This window comes from Lonchura striata, chromosome 1 (assembly GCF_046129695.1).
Source record: "Lonchura striata isolate bLonStr1 chromosome 1, bLonStr1.mat, whole genome shotgun sequence".
Taxonomy (NCBI): Eukaryota; Metazoa; Chordata; class Aves; order Passeriformes; family Estrildidae; genus Lonchura; species Lonchura striata.
Genome location: NC_134603.1, coordinates 32,407,140 through 32,429,342, shown reverse-complemented (window position 1 = coordinate 32,429,342; position 22,203 = coordinate 32,407,140). Strand labels below are relative to the sequence as shown.

The 22,203-nt window shown below is 38.1% G+C and overlaps 1 protein-coding gene across 5 annotated transcripts in view; it reads right to left on the bottom strand.

Moving 5' to 3' along the window:
- Positions 1-5,135: 5,135 nt before the first annotated feature.
- The window catches only part of STAU2 (staufen double-stranded RNA binding protein 2), a 169,313-nt gene continuing 152,245 nt past the window's right edge, over positions 5,136-22,203 (bottom strand). For all 5 annotated transcript variants that reach the window (XM_021530598.2, XM_021530601.2, XM_021530600.2 and 2 more), the window contains 2 exons: positions 6,269-6,357; positions 5,136-5,426 (listed from right to left, as the gene is read on the bottom strand). In XM_021530598.2, coding sequence (XP_021386273.1) covers positions 5,333-5,426; positions 6,269-6,357 — 183 coding nt within the window. In that variant the 3' untranslated portion in view covers positions 5,136-5,332. The remainder of the gene's footprint in view (positions 5,427-6,268; positions 6,358-22,203) is intronic.

Below are 22,203 nucleotides of genomic sequence, written 5' to 3'. Positions count from 1 at the left end.
ATAAACTGTTTTATCAGGGGTAATTTTCTTCTCATTTATTGTGTGTTGTTGGAGAAAACTTCATAGATATTCAGGCTCTCCTAGATCCTGGTTATCATAAATAAAGGAAAATTTGGGCCTTAAATAAGTTATATTTTTATGTTAGCAACCACTTTGTTTAGCTTTCCTTCTTCTCATAAATCAATTATTGAGGTCTACTTAATTAAGAACATATCAGAAACATTTTCATTGCTGTTTTTTATATTTCCTTTGTACTGAAGTGCTACGGAGTTAAAAAAACCAAACACAAAAGTGCACAGCCAACCATGACTAACTGCATAAAGCAAATAACAAGCTGTACGATCGAAAACAAAAGTCAGCGCTGCTCACGTGCAGTAGCAGGAATCATAGCACCAAAACACTTCACACCCATCTCAGCACCGCTGTGCACACTGCTCAGCCCAAACACGAGCAGCAGGGCTGGCAGCAGAGGCAAACACCCGGAGGGGAACCCGCGCTTCCCTGCGCCCCATCTCAACAGCTCCTCGCGCCCTCGGCTTGGGGATCATCGGCCAGGAGGAGGGAAAGGCAGAGCAAGCTGGTACTCAGGACATGCAGCTCTTCTGGAGGTGTCCCTGGGGAGCTATGCCAAATATACACCATTGCCAGGGCAGGAAACTTGCCATGTTTAAGCCAGAAGGCTGATGGAAGACAGCCATTATCCATTCTCACTGGCCACAGAACCGTGTCCCCCAAAGGCTCACAAAATCATCATTCCATGTTGTATTCAGGCTTCTGACAGAGTCCCTGTCTTCATTATCTTTATTACAATTTTAAAAATCACCTCCCACCCTCTGCTCAGTTTTCTCAGGAGTTGCAAAGGCCATTCTTATTTAAGCAAAGAAAATAATAAATACCTGTTTATAGGATGCAACTGAGGGTGGGGTATGCTGGATTTGACTGGGAAAGGATATAAAGATTTTACCGAGCATATTTTTTTACTTAGTGTTTCAAAACAAACAAACAAAAACCCAGCCCTCTGCCTATTAACTGGAAAACAAATCCAACTTAAAATTTTTGCTCAATTCTCACTGCAGGAAATGGGAAATCTTCTGCTGTTTCATGGGGAATTAGAGCAGGCCAGAAAGATGAGAGCAATAACAAGCAACCACCCACCAATAAAATGCATGTAGTAAAGCACTGTCAGAGAGATCAAGGGCTTTGCATACACTTTAGGAAGGATTAGATTTCATTGTCACTTCAGGCCAAGAAGGAGGAGATTCCATATTCCTGCAGTCATTCATCCCAGCTACTCCCATACTCCTAAGGTTTCTCTCTACTCTCATCCAAAGACCCTTTAAAAATGCTGCTGATAAGTACTAAATATTTTAAATCCTATGACTCCCATCAGAGGAAATTAAATGCCAGCTTAATTATCTCTTAAATTCAATGAGGACTCTAGCTGAAGGGTAAATTCAGCTCCACTGTGAATGGAATGGGCATGCTGGGATGGCAGGGAACAGAAATCTGCACCCTGCTCTGCAGCTCTACAGCCCCAGTGCTGCTGTGTTTTGTATTTGTCAGAAGCAGCACATCTGCCCCTTTGGAGACAGGTGCTACATGTGCCAGTGTGAGAACAGAAACTGCCAAAGTGTGCTGAGCTGTCAACAGGGCAGTATTCCACTGAAGATGATAACTCAGATACAAGATTATCCATGTGTATTCCCACCCTTTGAGCCATATCAGATACCTCATTCTGTCAGTGATGAGCCTTTTCCTGCGCAGGTTCTTAGTTTACTGACCCCCAGAAGGCGTTGAAAAGATTTTTTGATAGGATACATAAGTGACCTGGTTTCTCTTTAGCATAATTCTTGCTGATTAATGAGTTCTATAGGTTCAAAACTGATGACAATTAGTGTTCTGAGCCCTTAAAATAAGTGTTGAGAACACTGTAGTCTGCTAGATAGGCAGTCTGGCTATCCTAGGCTTTATTCCTCATTCCTGCCTTATTCCTAAAGACCAGCTTGCACCTTAGATCCACTTCTGTAAAACATGGCATTTGCTCATCTTTGAAAGTGCTCATAGGATGAAATGTGTGGTATGTGTGCACAACAGGGAACTAAACTGTATTTGGTGCTTTGCAAACAGAATTTGGACAAAATCTATACCTTAAAGAACATATAATCTAAAAAATAAAAATAAAATAAAAATAAAATAAAAATGTCAGCTGCTGTCAGAAAAACAAACAACCCTTTTAGAACTAATAAATTCAAACATATTGATATTCTTTCAGTGTCCATCATAATTTACTTTTAAAACAAAACTAAATATAAAATCTGTTCATTTACACATGTACTTATTTTAGAAAGAAAAAAAAATATGAGGTTAGTCAACAAAAATATGGTAGTTTTTAGATTATCAGACTTAATTATTAATTCCCAGCAGCTTTCAGATACTGACAGCTCAGGAACTAGGAGGAAGAGCTGTAAACCAACCAGAATAAAGATTGGAAACAAGTCCAATTGCAGTGGCTGCTGCAATATCACTGATGCAAATATTTTGCTCAAGTTCTTGGGAGGTTGCTAGTGATAATGCCAAACTAAAGTGCATTTCTGTATGTGTGTGTGAATACTGCAGGATATTCTTTAAGAAAATAAGTGCTGCAGGTGGAACACACTGAAATTACTTTACTGATACAGGAACCTTGGAGTGCCTCAATGACACCAAAATGACACTGTGGTGTTCAGGTGCAGTATCTTGATAAGCTCCATACAGAGGTCTTTGTGATGCTGTTGGTACCTGTAGGGAGCAGGAACTCTCTTCAGATTATTCCAGGAAAAGCTCTATCAGCCTTCACTGGGACCTCTGTGATGCAGCTTTTAACCTTTGGTTTGGAGGTGCTTTGAAACAACCATCTGTGTGCACTTGACATAAGGCTGCAGACTTTCTAACTTGTGATTACAACAACCATTAGTCAGCCCTGCTTTTGGAAAATTGTTAGAACTTCTGCTACTCTATGACCCTCCTCCCCCAGTCTGCTCCGTGTTTCTACAGTTTTGAGAAAAGGGAGTGAGTCCCCCAGCTCAGTTACTTGCCTTGCTTTATGTCAGAATCAGAATCAAGCATAGTTCTGACAAGCAAGAGAATCTAAAATAAGAGTTTCACAGAGATACTCTTTCTCTACTGTTGCCTTGATTGGAGAGGCTGAATGAGCTCTCTTGGGCCTAGACAGCTGGTTGCACACATTTGATTGCAATTTGATCATTGAGAGTGAGGTGAGCATCACTTTGCTGCACTCCACATGCACTGGAGCAAGTCTGGTGCTCAATGCAGAGCCCACCTAAAACATAGCAACTAATCTAAAATTTACTGGGACAGGGAACACCCCACAGAGGTTCTGTTGGTGCCAGGGAGACCATACTGCCAGTCTCCTCGTCACATTCTCCCCAGTAATCACAGCATCTCGCCCTTAGGACAGAGGAATGGGTTTGCCTTTTCCTTTTGTTCTTGTTCTCCATGAGAGGGGACAGTAATGCCATTTGTACCCTGCACACTGGCAGGTACAGCTAAAGCACAGACTGAGGCTGTTTCTGAGCTCTCTGAGCTGTCTGATGAGCTGAAGGAGCAGAATTTCTGCTCCAGTTGCCAATTAGGCAGGTAACATATCCCTGAGAAAATTGGTGTGTAAGAGCTAATTATTTTTGTATGCTGCTGCCTGAATAACTTGAGTCTGCAGGTGCCAAACGCCCCTTGGAATCTGTGGGAACTGAAAGGCTCAGTTTGTTCCTGACTTTTATGGAGTCAGAGCCTAGAAAACTTCAAACTTTTAGAACAAAAGCTCCTTATCTGCCGGGTTTGAGAGTGAATCATACCCATGAGAAACATGAAGTAGAAAAAAAGGACTCCTAGCAGTGGTTCTGGGAGAGCAAGATGTGTGTTCCCCAGACAGCCCGTCCCAGAGGTGAATCAATGCCACTGTACCTTGCACCATTTCCTCACATTGCTGCTCCTCTGCTTTTCTGCATGAGTCACTGAGTTGTGATCTCTGGTTTTGGTGCTTCTACAATCTTGTGCAATGCTGTCATGGCTGTTATGCAGTTAAACTTTAGCTGTTGCATTAAATAAAATAATCTGTATTTTGGTTAGATAAATGACCTAAATACCAGCATGTCTGGTCTAACACATAAGTTTGTAGAAAGTGGTGGCATGGGGACAGCTTGGTTGAAACCTGGCTCTAGTGTGGTAGCCAGTCATTTGTTAATTTTTAACTGTTTTCTTTTCCTTTTTTTCTCTTAGCTGTTTAACTGTGAGTGATAAAGAAAGAGAAGACACTGTCATTGTACACATGAACTGATGTGGTTTTACTGCATTTGGCCACACACTTAAAAGAAATATGCTGGTACAGAGCAGCCACAGGTCTTATCTCCTCTGCCACTCCTTTCACAAAAGAATGATCTTTACATCAACAGTTTCCACCCTTGGCTTGATAATGTTGCAGTCCTCCCTTTTGCTCTTGGTCCGAATGCAGAGATTAAAAACACTCAGTTGATGCAAACGGTGGGTTGATACAACACACAGAATGGGGTGTAGATGTGCTTCACACAACAGAGAGCAGAATTGAAGGCGAAAATGTTGCTTGGAGGCAAGATGCCTCTTTAATTGATTATGGCAAGGAAAATCAAATACTATATTTGCTTTTTTCCTGGAGTATATTGAAAATGATCATAACTAACATCTGTTCATGTTAAGCAAATACTTGTCAAGATTTAAACTTCTGTTTGCATACAACTCTGAGTAGTGCATCTTAAAGTCATACATATTCATATAGAATGAAGAATGCATAATGTCTGCATAAAAAGATAAGCTGTATGACTATATATGAAGACAACAACTACAATTCTCACAGCACTGTCATTGGTTAATTTTAAAATATTCAAGCATTATTTAAAAAACAGTAAGCTGAACTTAAAACTACACTACAAAAAATTGTATAACTGAACCAATGCTGACTTTTTTCCTCAGTATTAATCAATTGTAAAGTTTCTTTTTTTTTTCCCAAACTTTTTGTTAATTCATTGTTATTTTAACCTCCAGTAACACGATCAGACTTCTTCTGCCTCTGGGCAATTGAGTTATGCTCTGATCTTGAGTTCTAAGGGAAATGTTCAATTTTATTTTTTTCCACAGTTGAATAAACAGTACCATGTATACTATCTCTTGTGTTAGAATAGTGTTGTCTTCACATAAGACTCAAATAATGGTATTAGTCATTCATTTCCTTGTACACATACACCCTATTGCGTGTTGACAGGTTTATAAGGATGCAGTGGCAGCCGTGGGTGCTGGGAAGCTCCTAGACGACAGCCTTTGAATCCTTGCAGTCCTGAGCAATGGTGCCTGAGTTAGTCTGTTTATTGTCTGCTTTCTCTCCCAGATGCTTGACTTGTCTGAAAGATTAATACATTAACAAGAGTGGTAAGGTCCAGGGTTGCACATCTTTAAGACATGTTTATTACCAGATGGCACTTGAGATTCAAAGGTCACCATGGAAGGTAACATTTTAAAGTGAAACAACAATATTTATGTTCAAATACTATGCTGATGAGATCATATGGAAATATGTTTCTGATTAAATTAGTTTATAAATAGCCACAATATATCTACTGAAAATTCCAAATGCCACTTTTAGTCTTAGTTCTTTTATTCTATTACTTCCTAATTTATTTAGTAACACAAGACTACTTTCTTTCATAAACAGACTAGCAGCTGGAAAAAAATCTTTACTGGATGGACAATCCCACTTTCTTAAATAATTGAAAATCCAGTGTGAAACCCTGTTCTATTGTCTACTACTTAAAGCTTAATTCCATATTGGAGTTTTTTTTAAGACCTGAAAGAAATTTCAACTTTTAAATTCTCTGAGGTAAAATTCAGCTTGCAGTCATAATGCCTTATTGGCAGATAGCTATGCTTATTTACAGGCAATATCATGTGATACAACACATTTGACAAAAATCATGTTATGCTACTTACACAGAATCCATACAATGGAAAGAAAATCCTTTTCTTTAGCATTTCCATAGGACTATCTCATAGCTAATTAGTAAACATTATCACTAAAACTAAACTTGAAATCATGTTTATCCTCTCAAATTGTTACAAACTGTATGTAAATTCTAGAGGAAATAGTTTTACATAGGTTTAAAAGGGCAACTAAGCTCTTAATTAACATTTCTTATCTACCATGCCACACAGGCATTAAAATGCAGAGGATTTAAATTGTACTTACTTTTCATGTGATCCGTTCTCAAGTTTCATAGCTCCTTCCACTGGATCCAGTCCTTGTTCTGAAAACTGTTTCAAGGCACTTAACGCTGCCTAAAGAAAAAATGAGTTATCAAAAAACCCACTGGCACAATTATATTAGCACCAAAGGAAGGAAGATGTGTGTGTAGATTCAATTACTTTCCTGTGTATTTAAGCCATCTAGGCTACAGAGCTAAGCGAGTGGGTGCACAACAGCTCCATGATAAATAGCTGTGCTTGTGCATGGATTGAGGAGATCTCCTTCTTCCTGGGTATATCAGTGACTCCCATTTGTGTCTATGCAAGCTTCATCACTTATATAAAGAATAAGACATACTTCTAGGATTCTTGGCTTTCTGTCTGTAAAGTGTCTCCAGCTTCCCCATATGCTTTCCTAGAGCCAACACTTTATAGAGATCCTATGGACAAACTTTTGAGCTGCAAATGGTTGCAGAAGATGTGAGAAGTGGGAAGAGGGTCAGCAGGACACTACTAGCACTCCAAAGTCAGATCTGGAAAAATGTTACAGCCTGATGTCTTGCACGCAGGTACTGAAATGTGCTAATCAGGGGAGTGCTATATGGGGTGATTAGGGAGAATCAGGAATAGAAGAACAGTCAGTTTTTATCTAACATTTTCCACTGCATTCTTCATTGACCAACTTCTGCCTTATCTGCTATGAGCCCCCTCTTCTTCTCTTCCTTCTGTCTGCTTTGGTAAAAAAAATTCTTTTTTGTATTGATTTGGGAAAGCTTGATTATGAAACTCTCTGACACCATATGGCCGACTTTGAAGATAGAGCCAGCACAATAAAACAGCTGAGGTCAGTTCTACTGAGAAGGTGAAATGTAAAGCAGAACCACAAAATAGATTTTGCGTTTTAATCACTTCCTCCTGAGATGCATTCAGAACAAATCACAGGGGAAAGAAAAGGTGACTTTGCACATTGTGCCCTAAACTAACACCTCGAGCAATGGAACTGTCTGGAGGCCTTAAAGTGCTGTTTAGAGTGAAGCAATTGCTGCTCTCTTCCTATTTGTTGGCACAGAAAGAATCTGTGACTCTATCTTCCTTTCCCTCAGAGAGCAGGGACCCTGCCTGGAACAGGAGCTGCCATTGTAATGAAATACTAGATTTGCCTTTGTACTAATTCTTTGCCTGGATTCTCTCAAAAACTGCTTCGCTTGAAAGGTATGTTTATACAACTTAAATATTATTAGACAATGTGTACTTTGGTGAGTGAGTAGTAGCACAAAAATTGCCAAGGCTGCCCCACAGTAAAAGACCACATGTCCCATATTTGTCTATAGTAATGACTAGCTGCTGAAGCCTCAGAAGGCTGTACAAGGCACTCCCACCCATCACACATGAAAGTAGAATCTTTCTAATCTTTCAAATGTTATGGTTTGTGCCCTGAGGAAAAAAAAAAAATTGAACATTTTAGAAAGTCTCTTGGTAAACCTCAAATTATCACTGTTACCTACAATCCACTCCACCTTTACCATGTGGTCTGAGCCCCTTGTATGAGATCCCATTGCTGGATCTTTCACTTTTATCACTCACTGAGTTCCCCAGAGAGAATTTTCTCTTTCCTCATTTCTTCTGGTTTTCTTGATGTTTTGATATATTTCCATTCTTCATAAAAATTCTTTCTCTAGCACCTCATAGTGTCCCTTCACAAGTTTCACATGTGCATTCTCTACTCCTATAAGATCTAACCACCATCTGTCTTTCCATCCTTGATCTTGATTGCACAGCAAAGTGACCGCTCATCGCAAATAATTCCTCCAGTGGCAATGAGGGTTTTCAACTACGTTCCTCTTAACTTTTTGGTTCCAGTAACCCAACACATTTCTTCATCCCAATTTCTCTCTTCTTCTCCTCTCCCTGAGGTCTTTTTCATGACAATGCAAGTATGACTCATCAGGTGAGGAAGGGGAGTGATTTGGGCTCCTATGCTTCCTTGTACTTTAACTGGTCATGGGTTAGCAACTGTGAGAAAGAATCCAATGGGTAGGGACCAGCACCCAAGAATCTCCTGTCTTCTCGCATCCATTTTTTCCTGATGCACATTAGCAAAACTATCAGAATCTCCTTCCTTCTTATGTATGGTAAACCAAAGCCCATTACCAGGTAGTACTGCAAGGAGGGAAGGAAGCTGAGACATCGGCTCCTCCCACACAGTTAAACTGCTACCTCACATCTTTCTCAACACACTTTGTTTACTTTTTCATACCCACTCTTAGCTTCCTGGTCTGATGTGTGAATTGTAAACTTACTGTGGAAGAACTCTGTGTTCAGGTTATTTGTTTGTATAGTGACTTGGATGAAAATGCCCTGATCATAGTTTGTAAGTAGAGCCAAGTAAAGTTTCATTCAAGATTAAATCACAGATTGATCATATGATCTGCAGAACAGTCTGGTCTCAATTAGGAGTAACTGAAATCCTGAAATCATCAAGAGATTAATTAGACTAACACAAACATCCAAATTCTAGAATTGCTGAGTAGCTCTGTTACTTACTACTGTTTTACTCACAGAACTGACTACTTGCAAGGCATCCCACATAAATTACACAGCAGCTTTCAGGGTTGTTTTCAGGAAAACTGATTTGAAACTTTCTGGATGAACATTAGCCTCTAGCTTAATAGAATCAGATCAAGAGAGCCCTTCTCCTCTTTTAACAGCAAGGGGAAAAGTACTAAAATAATGCACATTTGGCATATAAACAAGGATCATTGGGTGTCAATGGGAGCATGGGAGCATATGGCTGTCAATAAAGTAAATACAGAACAATTAGAAAAAATACATAACATGAAAATATGATTCAAGGTGTTCAATGATAAGCATGTTTAATACCAACACAATTTCAAAATCCTAATGCTTGTAATATGGTGCGGTCTCATTTCACCATCTCACTCTTCTTCAACCCATGCCTTTCCCATACTGAAATATGACATAAAAGATAAAATCTCAGACTATTGCATTTCTGAAACCAAATATCAGAGAGAGCAATTGGCAGGGAAGCAGTCTGTGCCTGTATCCTTGATGTGCTGGCTACAGGTATCAAGGTGTTTTTGTGAGCACTGTTGAAGTCTACATTTTTCCAGCTCCTAAATGTGCTCCCACACAGAACTTCAGCAGCTGTCAGGGCTAAGCTTTTCTTCCCCAGGTTCTCCCAATCTTCTACACTTCACAGTCCCTCTTTAACTTCCAGTTTCCTAATGTGTTCCAGGTTAATATGAGGTCTGATTTCTTTTTCATGGAACCATGTCTTACTGTTTATAAGCTACCTGTGGGGGAAGCCTAATTACTTATATCCCAACATTTGCAACAAGATTTGAGTTTTGGGAAAGTTTATTTCCTTTTTAAAAGGTCAATTTGTTGGATGTGGCTGAAGGGGAGTAGAGGAATGGTAGAGAGCCCTGCAGCGTACCGAAAACTCCCCCTTTTCTTTCTCCCATAGCCTGCTTGTATTTGGAAGGATCAGCAAGCTAAGAGAAGCAGGTGAGTAAACAATACTTTGGATCTTAATTGATGTCTTTAATGTTTCTTCTCTCCCCATCATGCCCCTAGACAGACATGAAGATGCTGGATTCAGGAAGGAAGCTGGTAGCTTAGAGGCTGTGACCTGAATAGTCAGCAGAGCGACACAGAGCTCAAGTAATCTGCAGTGAAGAAGAGTTACAAGCAGACACCAGGGTAATTTAATCCATGATTCAATTCTATTAGTCCCAATAGATTTACACCACTTGGCTTAAATATAAGTTATGAATGGCAGATAACTTAGGTTAAATGAAAAGGAAAGAAAAGAATGGAACATTTGACAGTGAATCTGGTGAACAATTTCCTCTTTCAAAGGCTCAACACTTCCTTCCATTGATATTTTTCTTACAATACAGCATCTGCACAGATACAGAGAAATGTTTCTCTCCCCCAGAAGATTTTACAACTGTTTTGCGAGTGAAGCCCCATAGGTTACAGAACAGATGTCCTTACACATTTCTTGTATCACTTGTTTTTTGTATAGCTACAACAGTGCCAAAAATACAATGCCAACAGGATGCACCGCAATGCTAGCTGTTTGTCTTGGCTGCCATTTCCATTATTAGTATGTGTGTGTATCAGGATGGGGATGGATGTTTCCAGTCATTTTTTAGCTTTCTTCAAGTCAATTGGCAATTAGTAAATAGCACTGAAACTTGTAAATATTCTTCCTGTTTCTCTCTCTGGGGATTAAGTGTCTTATAATGACAATCTAGTAACATTAGATCATTCTCTAGCAAGAGCAGCAGACAGGCACTCCACTAGCCCATATGCATTTAAGATCACATCCTCACGATAAAATTTTCATGTTTGTTTTAACACAGTATGTGGTTGGTGTTTTTCCTCTTAAATCTATATTACATTTCAGCTTATTACGTGAAACTGAAAATTGTAAACGTTTGTTGCTCTCTGTGGCTCTTCCAGTTGACTTTACCAAGGAGGTCTGAGACAATCCTAATAAAGACACAGTTTCATACTGCTAGTTCACTGGCAATATGTCTCCTAACATCAATTTTCTAAGTACAAGAAAAAACATATTCAGCTTGGCCTTAATCAGTGTTTTCTGAAGACATAAAATTATGGGCAGAAACTGCAAGACTGATTTGTCAGGGTCTAGAGGAGTTCGTCAAAGACAAGATTTTATTGTCTTTAGTAGCTGGGTCTTAGTTCAGGACCAAGTTTTCTAAGTCAAATGATTCATTGTGGTCATGTTTCTTCTAGTCACATGCCATATGCATCAGCAAGTCTCTATTGCTCAAGTTTAGGCTTGAGAACATGTTTGCATACCAGGTTACCATCACAGACTCTAGATCTGGATTTTAGTGTCTAGCCAAAAGCCTATATAACAGTAGAGCGTGAGCAAAACTGGTAGTATGTACAAACAAATCAATGATTATTTGTTTTCTAAATCAAAAGAAAAATGTCCCTCTAATCAGTGAATTTCTTTCCCTCTCCCTGACTACTGAGGCCTCAAAAGGCAATGTCAGCTGTGCAATAACATTGCAGCAAAGCTGTCTGCATCAGTAATGAGATGCACTTCATGAATTTTTAATATATGGATTTTAATTTCACATTTAAAGGCTATTTAAAAAAACCCCAACAATATTACAGCTATAGAGGTGAGTTTGAAGGTTCAGTGCCCCAAAACTGAGCAACTGTTTAAATTTGTTATGTATTCAAATTATTGTTCTTGGTGATTGCTTTTAATTTCTCTAGATGAAGAAATTTTTGACTAAGCTTCTACCTGGCTTTAACTTGCCCACACTCAATACTTCATACATAGAGAAATGCACAAAGAGAAGATATATTTCTTTGTGTAGACTTACATACATGCACACAAATTAGCAAAAATTTGACTCCTTAACATACCTGTTTAATTCTCTTGAATTTGTCAGGATGGCTACATGCAAACTAAACAAAAAACTTAAGTATTGCAAGCAAATCCCTTTTCCCCACAGCTTCTGTTGCAAATGAATTTACTATATTGCAAGCAATAACTCCTGCTAGGAGTTTTCATTGCTTTCCTTTCAATGTGCTGTTCTCTCCAGCTGATTAGATTTCATGTGAACCAATGCTAAAATCTGTTTGAATATTAAGTTCAGAAAGGTTTTTCACAGCATATAGTGTAAACCTTAATTAAATGACTTCAAGCTCTTTCCTCATATGGTTTATGATATGCATGAAAAACACAGGGTTATAATCTGATTAACTTGTGTAGTTTACATGGAAATAGAATTTTCCAAATTGATTAATCTTTGCACAAAGGTATAGTCACTTGATAGGCACTACACTTAAGGCTACTGATTGCACCTGTCAAGAGAAGGAGCTCAGAGGATAGGAGGAGTCCACTATTTTCAAACAAAGAATGATGATTCACACATGTAGCTTAGAACAAGTCCCACGTTGTAGTTAATGCTGCCCCCAGGCAACTCATGCAGCCAGAATTTAAATGACACACAATCCATGTACAGCCTGACCTTGCCAGCTTTCTGGGGGTAATCCTAAAGTAAGGATTAACTGTTCTTGAACAATTTTTCCAACATATTAAACAGAGCTTCTATCAACAGCATGCATGTCACCTTCTTCCACATAGTTTTATTGGACACGTGTACTCATTCCTCCATGCCTCTTAATATGGTGAGAAGTGCATGGAGTGAAAGACACTATTCAACATGGAACTTTTTTCCATAGGTTTTGATCTTCAACCTAAATTCGTCTACTTAATCTATTGAAAAGCCTGCTTAACAGTAGAGAGAGTCAATTGGGCATGGCTTATTTTCCATGTGAACCACCACACTCAAAATCTGACTGCCATTCTTGTGACCATGCAATAATTTCAGCAGTAAGGAATGGTGAAGCATTCCCTTAAAGCCCAAGAAAGATCTGCATAATAATCTGGGGTAAGATTGTTTTAATGGTGATAGAATGCTTTCCAGTCACAAAGAGAGAAAAGCTGAAGAGGATTTAATAAATGCTACTTAAACACATCTAATTTATCAGAATAAGAAATTAATATAGCAAGGAGAGTTTAGTCTAGCTGCCAAGTTTAGGTTGTGTTCTTACTTGCAGGTAGGAATAAGACAAGAAGGGATTGCTAAAGAATCTGTATGGGACTCAGACTGTACAGGACTCTTCTTTAATCTGCATCTTCTCAGACTCTTCCCACACTCATATTCCTACTTGAAAGGGGCAATATACTCAAGTACTACCACGACATTTGCCTTCATGACAATTTATGCAGGAAACCAGTAAGTTGATGCCTCTTCAAGAACATCTCATAAGAGCTTTCAGGTTCAGTGCCAGTATCTACTGACATGTGTCTACATTCTCTAATGGTAAAGTGAGATGTGAAAGTTGGGCCCCAAGTACCAGCACTTAAAATAAATCTTAAACAGTTAAAACAGGATTAAGAGTGAAGTAAATCTTCTATCAGATATTTTCAGTGTATTTTCAGTGTATCTGCTATAGATTTTGTCTAGAATTCTGGAAGTTCTTTTATTTATTTATTTATTTCTAAGTTCAAGATTCCAAATTTTACCTTCAGTTGCTGTAATTCCAAGAACAAATACAGAAATAATCATGTGTCATCACAGCTTATTTATAAACATGAAAGAAAATATTTTAAAATTAAATTTCCAAGTGTTTGCACTACACATATACAATAGAATTTTACTAGAAAGCAATTAATCTTAAATTAATCTTGCTTCTAATTTTATATCCTTAGACAAAAACTACTTAAACACTAACTTTCAAAAGGAGGTAGACATTTAAGTAATATAGGGGCTTTCAGTAATTAGAGACTTCCAAATGAAAGTATTTACATGGCCAATTATTGGTAGGTAAATGTTTAAATTATGCAACTAAGACAACACTCAAGCATGATTGAGGAGCTGCAGACAAAAATTATAGGAGATTTTAACAAAGACAGCTTCAAATGTAAAGCTGAAAACAGGAGAATGGATATCCTCAGGCAAAATCCTGCACCAGCATTGAAAAAAGGCCATGAATCACTCTCTCATCACTGATGGCTGGAAAATATCCCCGTCAGCTGTGTTCTCAGAATTATTTGGTTTATTTATTTATTTATTTATAGACATTTCTCCACATCACTGCAATAGAGTTGCAAGTTGGCTGCCATTAACCCCATATACATTGCAGAAGATTTTGACCTCCTGATTTTGAATAAGTTGACTGAGATTCCTGATTGTGTAAGAGTTTACAGTGACTTCTAAAATACACTGTGTTAAACAATCCTCTTCCTTCATCTGACCTCCTGGTTTTGACATCACTGCCACTGCCTTCACTGCATGGGTGTCAATACCTAAATTACTGTCTTATTCCCCATGAGGGAATGGGCCCTGACCTACATAGTAATGTAGATATAGCTAGAATTCTTTTAACAAAATTCATGATCTATAAGCATTTATTCTGTTATTTAAGTGGTTTTCTTAGGTAATTGCTCATACAGAGTAGTCAAAAAATAGATATTGGAAGTTTTTTAGGAAATCCCAAATATCCACACCAAAATCAGTATACAACAATATTCAAGCTATGAAGTATTACTCAATACTGGCATCAATATGGTTACTCTTTCACTTAGTAAACTGAACTTGTAAAACACTCTCACTAGTGTTTAAGTACTTTTTGGCTCCCCTTGAGGATATTCTCTTTTTCGTAAGACAAAATGTCACTAAAGAACAGAGGTAGTTTAATTAATGCTGTTTTAAAAGAGAAGGAAACCAAAGAGAGAGAACCTGAGAACAGAAAAGGCTGGGTCAAGGTCAGGCAATAAAATTTAGAATCAGTTTTACTAGTTTACATGCATTTTGTCATAGGCCAAGATAGAAAGAGGGACATTCTGAATAAAGGTATTTAATGATAGAAAATTTTGAAGTCTGCACTACAGCCATTTAATTCAAATGCCTCATTCCTTTCACTATCACTCATCAAGCTATCATCTTCCCAACAATGCAAAACATTTTCTATAGAGGAGGAAAAGTCACCCTTTTAGGAGAAGATGACTGGTGAGAGCCTCTCACAATTTTTTTTGCTGAAATATTCTAAAGAGTACTTTTCCCCCCACAATGTTTAACAAACATACCTATATTTTTCTTTAAACTTGGCATATTTTATGTCTAAAGACCATACACTTTGCTTTAGACAGGGGAGCAATTTCCTAAATATCAGATTCCTTGGTTGTAGCAATTTTAGAATGAAAGAATGTTTGTTCTCTCATACTGAGTCCATTACCTTAAATTTTAAGCTCTTGTCAATCTAAACATGACTGGAAACTTCAGTCTGAAGACAAAAGCAATAGATTACGCTTAATGCAAAGCATTGGCCACTGGTTTCTTCAAGGAGCAAATTGTAGCTGGAACAATGGGGGAGTTTAGGGCTGTAGATTCTTGCATTACAACATCTGTAATGAAGCTCACGTACTAAATTGCATCCTATCTCTGCTTCTGTGAAACTCTACTCCTGTGGCCAGCACACTGGCATTCAGAGAAGGATACCTCCACCCTCAGAGCCCTAATGACCAATCCCCCTCTTCATTCTCCAAGTCTCATTTTACAAGTGTGCATGTATGTCCAACAAAGTACCAAATCTAGATTGACAGCTAAAAGCATTATATTTAGCATATATGGCATGTAATTAGAAATTTGAGTGTTTCCAAAAGGAAAAAGTTTTTGATTCTGATCTTAGAGTATTCTTTCACTGCATTAGCTGATATTTTTTGCCTAATTGAAGTTGATTTAAGTGTGAGCAGAGTCAGACCCAAGAGCTACAGGACAAACTTCTCATCTGAAGTAGTTTGTAATATAATTTTGTCTTTGCTAACTGTTGATGGCTCATCCTCATCCCATTTTAACCTACAACCATCAGCTCCCTTAATGGAAGTGTCTATAAAAATCCTCTCTAAAATATGCTTTTCCAGCACACTTAATGTCTTTTAATGTCTTTCCAATTAAATCCAGATGTGAAAAGCTTAAGGAACAGTTCTCAGGACTGAAAAAGATGACATAAATCTTGCAGCTGACAGAGATCCCACTGAGCTCAGTTGGGGAAATTCACAGAGGACTTCTTGTGGGCCAGAAAAGCTGCTGGGTATAAAGACAGATGTGTATACTCCTAATAAAAAAATTTAAATAAAAACTGACTCCTACAATGAGGTATCCACAATTATCAGGGACATTACTAACTCAATTCCTCAATGTGCTGAGCACATCCTGTGCGGTACAAATTTCCCTCATCTTTTCGGGAAGTTTATCAGAGTTGCAGGGGGTCACATCTGTTTGGGAAAGAGCCCCTCACCTTTCAGGATTGCACCTCTTAAACCACTGTAGGGGCTTTACTGGAAAACACTGTCTGCCTTTCCCTCTTACTGCTATCAACAGGGAGGTAACATACTCTGCAAAACAATACTGAATTTTGGTCCTCTCTATGGCTTCCATAATCAAGTTAGCTTATTAAACTGTGGTTTTGTTACAGAAGACTCCCCAAATATGATATTAATTATAAATTCTTACCAGTATGATGGGAAACTGGGCATTCTTAGTAGCTGACTACCACTGCTGGGCAAGTGTTGTTTGTGCAGCTGTCAGTTTGGGGTTTGTTTTGCTGTAATCACTTGCACACCCTTAGGAATTATTTTATTTTATTTTATTTTATTTTATTTTATTTTATTTTATTTTATTATTTTATTTTATTTTATTTTATTTTATTATTTTATTTTATTTTATTTTATTTTATTTTATTTTAACAATAGTACATCATCTTACTTTCCAAACACAAGCTGTAAATGTAGGCTCAGATCAAGCCACATCTTTCAGAGGGACAGGAAATAACACACACAGTTTGTATTAAAGAATGTCTCTAGAAAACTGCCCAATGCTAACAGCTTTCATAATTTCCTACTTTTCTGCTACTTAGTTACTTTTGAAATTAGTAAATTATCCAGACAAATCAATGTTTTTTAAAGAGCTACATCCTTGTGAGACATCTGAAAAGAGAAGGATGTTCCACCATAGAAGAAAACCCCATTTCTAACTGAAGCTCAAATTTGGATCCATGTTTATTAGTGATGGGAACTTCAATAGAGACATTTTGTATAGCACTACTTCATTTCTTTGCATTTTTCTAATGCCCATACAAAGGTTTAGCATAATTTGGTGTCATGAGTGAGTATACAGAAATGTGGAACTAACTACCTGAATTAAAGGACAATCTTGCATCCTCAAGTACAAGAAGTGATCCAATACTGGGATCTGAACAGTAGTGCAAACCTAATGCTCAAAGCAGCAGGCTCCTAAACACACACACACACACACACACTCTCTCTCTCTCTCTCTCAAAGACAAAATTCCTCTGGTTCACAGCTTGCTTTACTTTTTACAATGGCCAGCACTTTTCACACTATCACTCCTTCAGGGCCAGAGGCTGGGTCTGACTCCCACCAAAATCATTGCTTCATGATCATCACCCAGGAGTCACAAGGAATGGCCCTCCCTTGGAATGAGCTGATGCTGCCATGAGGATCCCACTCTTGGCTGGCTCAGGGAATGAGCTCAAATCTTTTGCACTTTGCTGCCAGGGACCACCAGGCCAGCTCTGATTTATAGCTTTTTCTTTACAGTTTTATGATACAAGAATGTTCACTTGTAATTACAACAGCATTTTGTTGGCTCCCTGCCTTCACTTGGGTATGCACAACACCATATCCTTCATTACAGCCTTTTTTATGTCAGGACCCCAAATTTGAGAAGAGGTACATCACTATTACAAGGATGCTGCAGATCTTGCTGCTCCTTAAAGAAGAGACTTGTACATATTTTTCAGGGCGACACATCAGCAGATGCATCTGACATTCAGCTAGGAGCCTAGTGGAGAGCTGGTCAAAAGTCTTTATCAGAAAAATACTAAACATAGGAAAAACTTTGTATGAGAATGTATGATATCTGAGAAAAGGTTTTTAGGTCCAAGATAGACTCTTCAGTCAAAACATCACAGACAAGTGCAAAATATAACCACTGCACTTATGACTGTTTGGTTGCCACATTTATATACTTGTTGATTTGTCTCTATGAGAAAAATTCAACAGGTCTCTAGTTTATTTCAAGGTGAATGGAAATATTTGTACTCCTGATGTGTTTTGTGGGATAAAAAATCTGTTTTATTCAAAAGAAGGTGACCCTGCCATTAAGCTGCTGTATCACCTTGAAGAAACACTTCAGCTCAATATTTTTCAGACATACATTTAGCTCCTGACTTTGAGATAATCAAGTGGTACATTTCCATCAGTTGTGGTTTAAACTTGATTTTATCATTTTCAGTAGAGGCATAACCTCCTTCAAGGGAAATTCCAGGTATTTTAGATACCATTTAATAGTTAACTGTCAAGCAATTTCCAGGTCTTTTAAACAAAGAATACTTCTGTGCTAGCTTAATTTATAGAGCCATATATGTCCCATTTTAAGTGGATGTGATTAAGAAGAAACACTAAGGTTAGATTATTCTACTAAATGAGAAAAGTTTAAAGCAAATAAACTCTATCTAGGATTTTAGCTGGGAGATGAAATAAAAGGCACATTTGTTCCTGGTCACTGAATTTTTAACCTGCGTCTGTTGCTCCTGCTGTTAAGCTCCTATACATTCCTTACTAGCCCGTAGTGTCCAGCATTCCCAGCTCTCAGCACTTGGAATTAGAGGTGAACTGCAAAATAAAACCAGGTTATTTTGAGAGCTAGTGTATGGAAAGCATCAAATATTCTGACAGAAGGAGGCAAGTGAAAAGGCTAATTTTTAAAAAGAGGTCTTCTACAGATTATTAAAAATTTAGATTACATGTATAAAAATTCCAACCTTCCATTTAGGTCTGAGAATTCTGGCTGTATCTGAATAATGGGAAGATGCTGCTGAATCTAGTAGATAAATGAAAACTGTACACTATCTAGCCTCTTAGTAAAGAAAATGAGAAGTTGAGCCTTATGCTCTGACTCAGGTCTCTATCTCAGGTGTGAGAATACTTTTCAAGTGCCCCAAAGCTTGCCTTTAATATACAACAAACAGGAAAGAAAAAAACCTGTGTTTCTAGCAAAAAAACCCCAAACCTATACTGTTTCTGTCCCTTCTGTGCCTTTTCAAACTTATATTCTTCATTTTTTAAAAGTAGAATATTTTGACCTGCCTTTTTGCAATACAGGAGCTAATAATTAAGTAATATGACTTCATTGCTTCTCCTTTTATGTAAAAATCCTGTGAGGGTATTTGGGTATTTTCTTAAGGTGAAATAAACTAATCTGCCTTCAGTGGTTTATCACTCTTCAGTGGCTTATCACTCCTCAGTGGCTTATCACCATTGCAGAAAAGCCTCATAATACATATTTTCACCCTGCCTACACCAGTGCTGCTTTTCTACACACAAATTCAAGTGTTTCTTAGCAAATGTGTCTTGAAGGATTAGTCCTCACTTAAAATCAGTAGCAGCTACTTTCCTGTGCATTTTTTTAGTGGTAGATTTACATTTTATTGGATTATTTTCTATTTACCACTGCTTACAGGTCTCCTTTTTAAAGGAAAGGCCAAAGCTACCCTCAGATTCAGCTTCTGTTGCTGTGTGTTGATTTAAGTAGGAACTGGCCTTTTTCACTTGGATTGGCTTTAGTCACTAAGTCCTACTTCAGTCTACTTCTACAAGTAGAAAGATAAAAAGAGTAGCAAGAGGCATCTTCAGTCATCTCCATGATTGCTGTCCTGTGTGGTTTTCTGATAAGAATGGTACATGTTTGGTACTGTGTACTTCAAAAGGTGCTTCAAGAGACACAGCAGGAACCAGATTTCCTCAAGAACTTCTTAAATTCAGGAACCTCTCCAACTGGTAGGTCACTAATTAAGGTTAGACACTCCTTGTCTCTGATTAACTGAGCTCTGCATCTATGGACCTGCTTTTACTCCATTTACAGTTGCAGTCAAAAATACAGATATATGTCCAAAAACTTTACCGAACAGCTGGGGTTTAGTCTGGAAGATCTGCTAACGGCTATTTTATCATTTCATTCTAGCATCTATTATTAAAATTCATTAACCACAGCTGTCAAAAAGAGCTAACTCAAAATCTTGCTAGTTACAAAATAACCTGTCAGGATAAGATTCAATAAAAAATTCAGGTGCTTATAAATTAGGCGCTGTAAGAGTGAAGTTTTAAACAGCACATCCCTGGAATAAAATCAAAGGTCTAAAGTACTCAGGTTTTTTTACTCAGCTTAAAGATCAGAGACAGGTTTCTCTGAAGAATGAGCTGAGAAAGCTGCATGGTGAGTCTGGAGCTACCTGCAGGCAATGAGGTACTCTAAGCCTAGGGGTGAACTCCTGGTCCTCTCTGGAGTCCATCTGCAAAGCCAGGGCCACAGGTAGAGGCGTGTGCTCTTGGTCAGCTGGTGGCTACAAACGTGCAGTCCTCTCCTGAAGACAGCTGGCCCTTCAGCTCTCTGAGAGGCCTGAGCAGAGCTTGCTGTTGTCATTGAGAGGGTGACCAGCAGAGAAGTGGGTGCGAGTCCTCCTTTTTGTCCTTTTGTCAATGCACAGATGAGAGCACTATTGCCCAGAGGACGAGACATACATATTTCAGATTTCTTAGCTTTAGGTCAACAGACTACATATCCTACCTCCTAGGTGACAATCTCACCTCCAGGATCAGTGATAGGGAAGATTCAGCTGTTGCAAAAAAAAAAAAAGTCAACATGGATAAACCTGGACTCATATATGGACCAAAGAAAGGGAGGAGTCTGACTCCACAGGCTGATCACAGCAGTTACTAAGCAGTCCTGAGGATCACTCCATGCTCCCTAGATAATTTCTCTTCTTTATCTAATTGTCATTTTAGCAGTAAGTTCAGAAGTGATAAAAGCAGGAATTGCAATCCAGTACTTCTGCTTTTGGGGGCTTTAAAAGGTAAGATACAATAATATTCCTTCTCATTCTTTCTCTGTGCAATCCTGAGTATTTTAAGGTTGTTATGCAAAGGCTCTGGTTATCTGGAAAGGTAGATAAATAGCTGCACATGTATTTAGACAGTCTCCTGTGACATGTAATCATTAATACCTGAAGGCTGTGGAAGAGTTCATGTTTCCTGAGTAAATCTATGTTACTGTGTAAAGCATGAAACCACTAGCAACTATCCAACCATAGTTAAGAAGAAAAGCCCTCAGGATGCCATTTCATTTAACAATCTTCTGTAAAAGGAACTTTAATGAATATACAGCTCTATCTTAATAAAAGATTTTATTAAGATAAATAGTAATAATCCTTCACTATTCAAGCTCTCTTTGTGCAAATGATCCAATAAGCCTGCACATGTATGCAAACCCTCTGAGAGGGTTTCCAGGATCAGGATAGAAGCAATTTTACTGTACCATCACAGAGTACACTTAAGTTAGTTAAAGTCAACACACTCAGAATAAAAGCAAAAATACTAATATAAGTTAAACTATAGTAGAGAGTAAAACTTTATGTCCAGTTTCAATTAGTTCTAAGAATTTAATAATTTTAGCTGTCACAAAAACAATAAAAACAGAGCATGAAGGAAGCACTATAGTTCTAAGGCTGCTACCAGAAGCAGAGAAAATACACACATAATGTTATGCATATTAGACAGTAATATTCCTCTAGCACAAATAAGACCGAACTGAAGCCAGGCCTGAGATAACTGTCATGCTATCGAGTTACAGTAAAGAGGAGATCAGACTTATTCTTTCCTTCACAATGAAATCAGTATAAACAAATCATATAATGTTTGGACACCAAACTTCTGAAACAAAGAAACCTAGAAAATCTCTTAAAACCACCCACAGACTCCTCATGCTGGTCTGTGATTATACAACTGGAGAAGATCATCCAAACTGTGATGTAAACCAATGTCAGTCTGCAAAGGATAGTACTACAGTGGTTCTAACAAAAAATGAAGCAAGTCCCTGGAAGAGCCATCAGTAAGGAATACTTTCATACTTACCATCCATTTTCCTTGAAAATGAGGAAAAGTTTTTTAAAGCTTAGAAAAAGAACTTAACTTAATCCCTACACTAAGGATACAAGACCCAGACTCTCTTGTGGGTTTTTACTATACTACAAAACACATTCAGCTAAACAAAAGTGAACCTGGGACCAACCATAAAGGAAAATACTTCATAATGGACCCCACTGGTTTTTGTATTTCAACCTGCTCCTCCATGAAAATCTTTTAGTCCTCCTTATTTGTTATGTGGATATATTCAGCTTCATTTCTAGAAATGAAGCTGAATATGCAAAACAGCATATTTTTTTCCCTACAAATTACTCACCAAGAGAGACAATCCAGTGCTGAAAACCTTTCCATTCGAT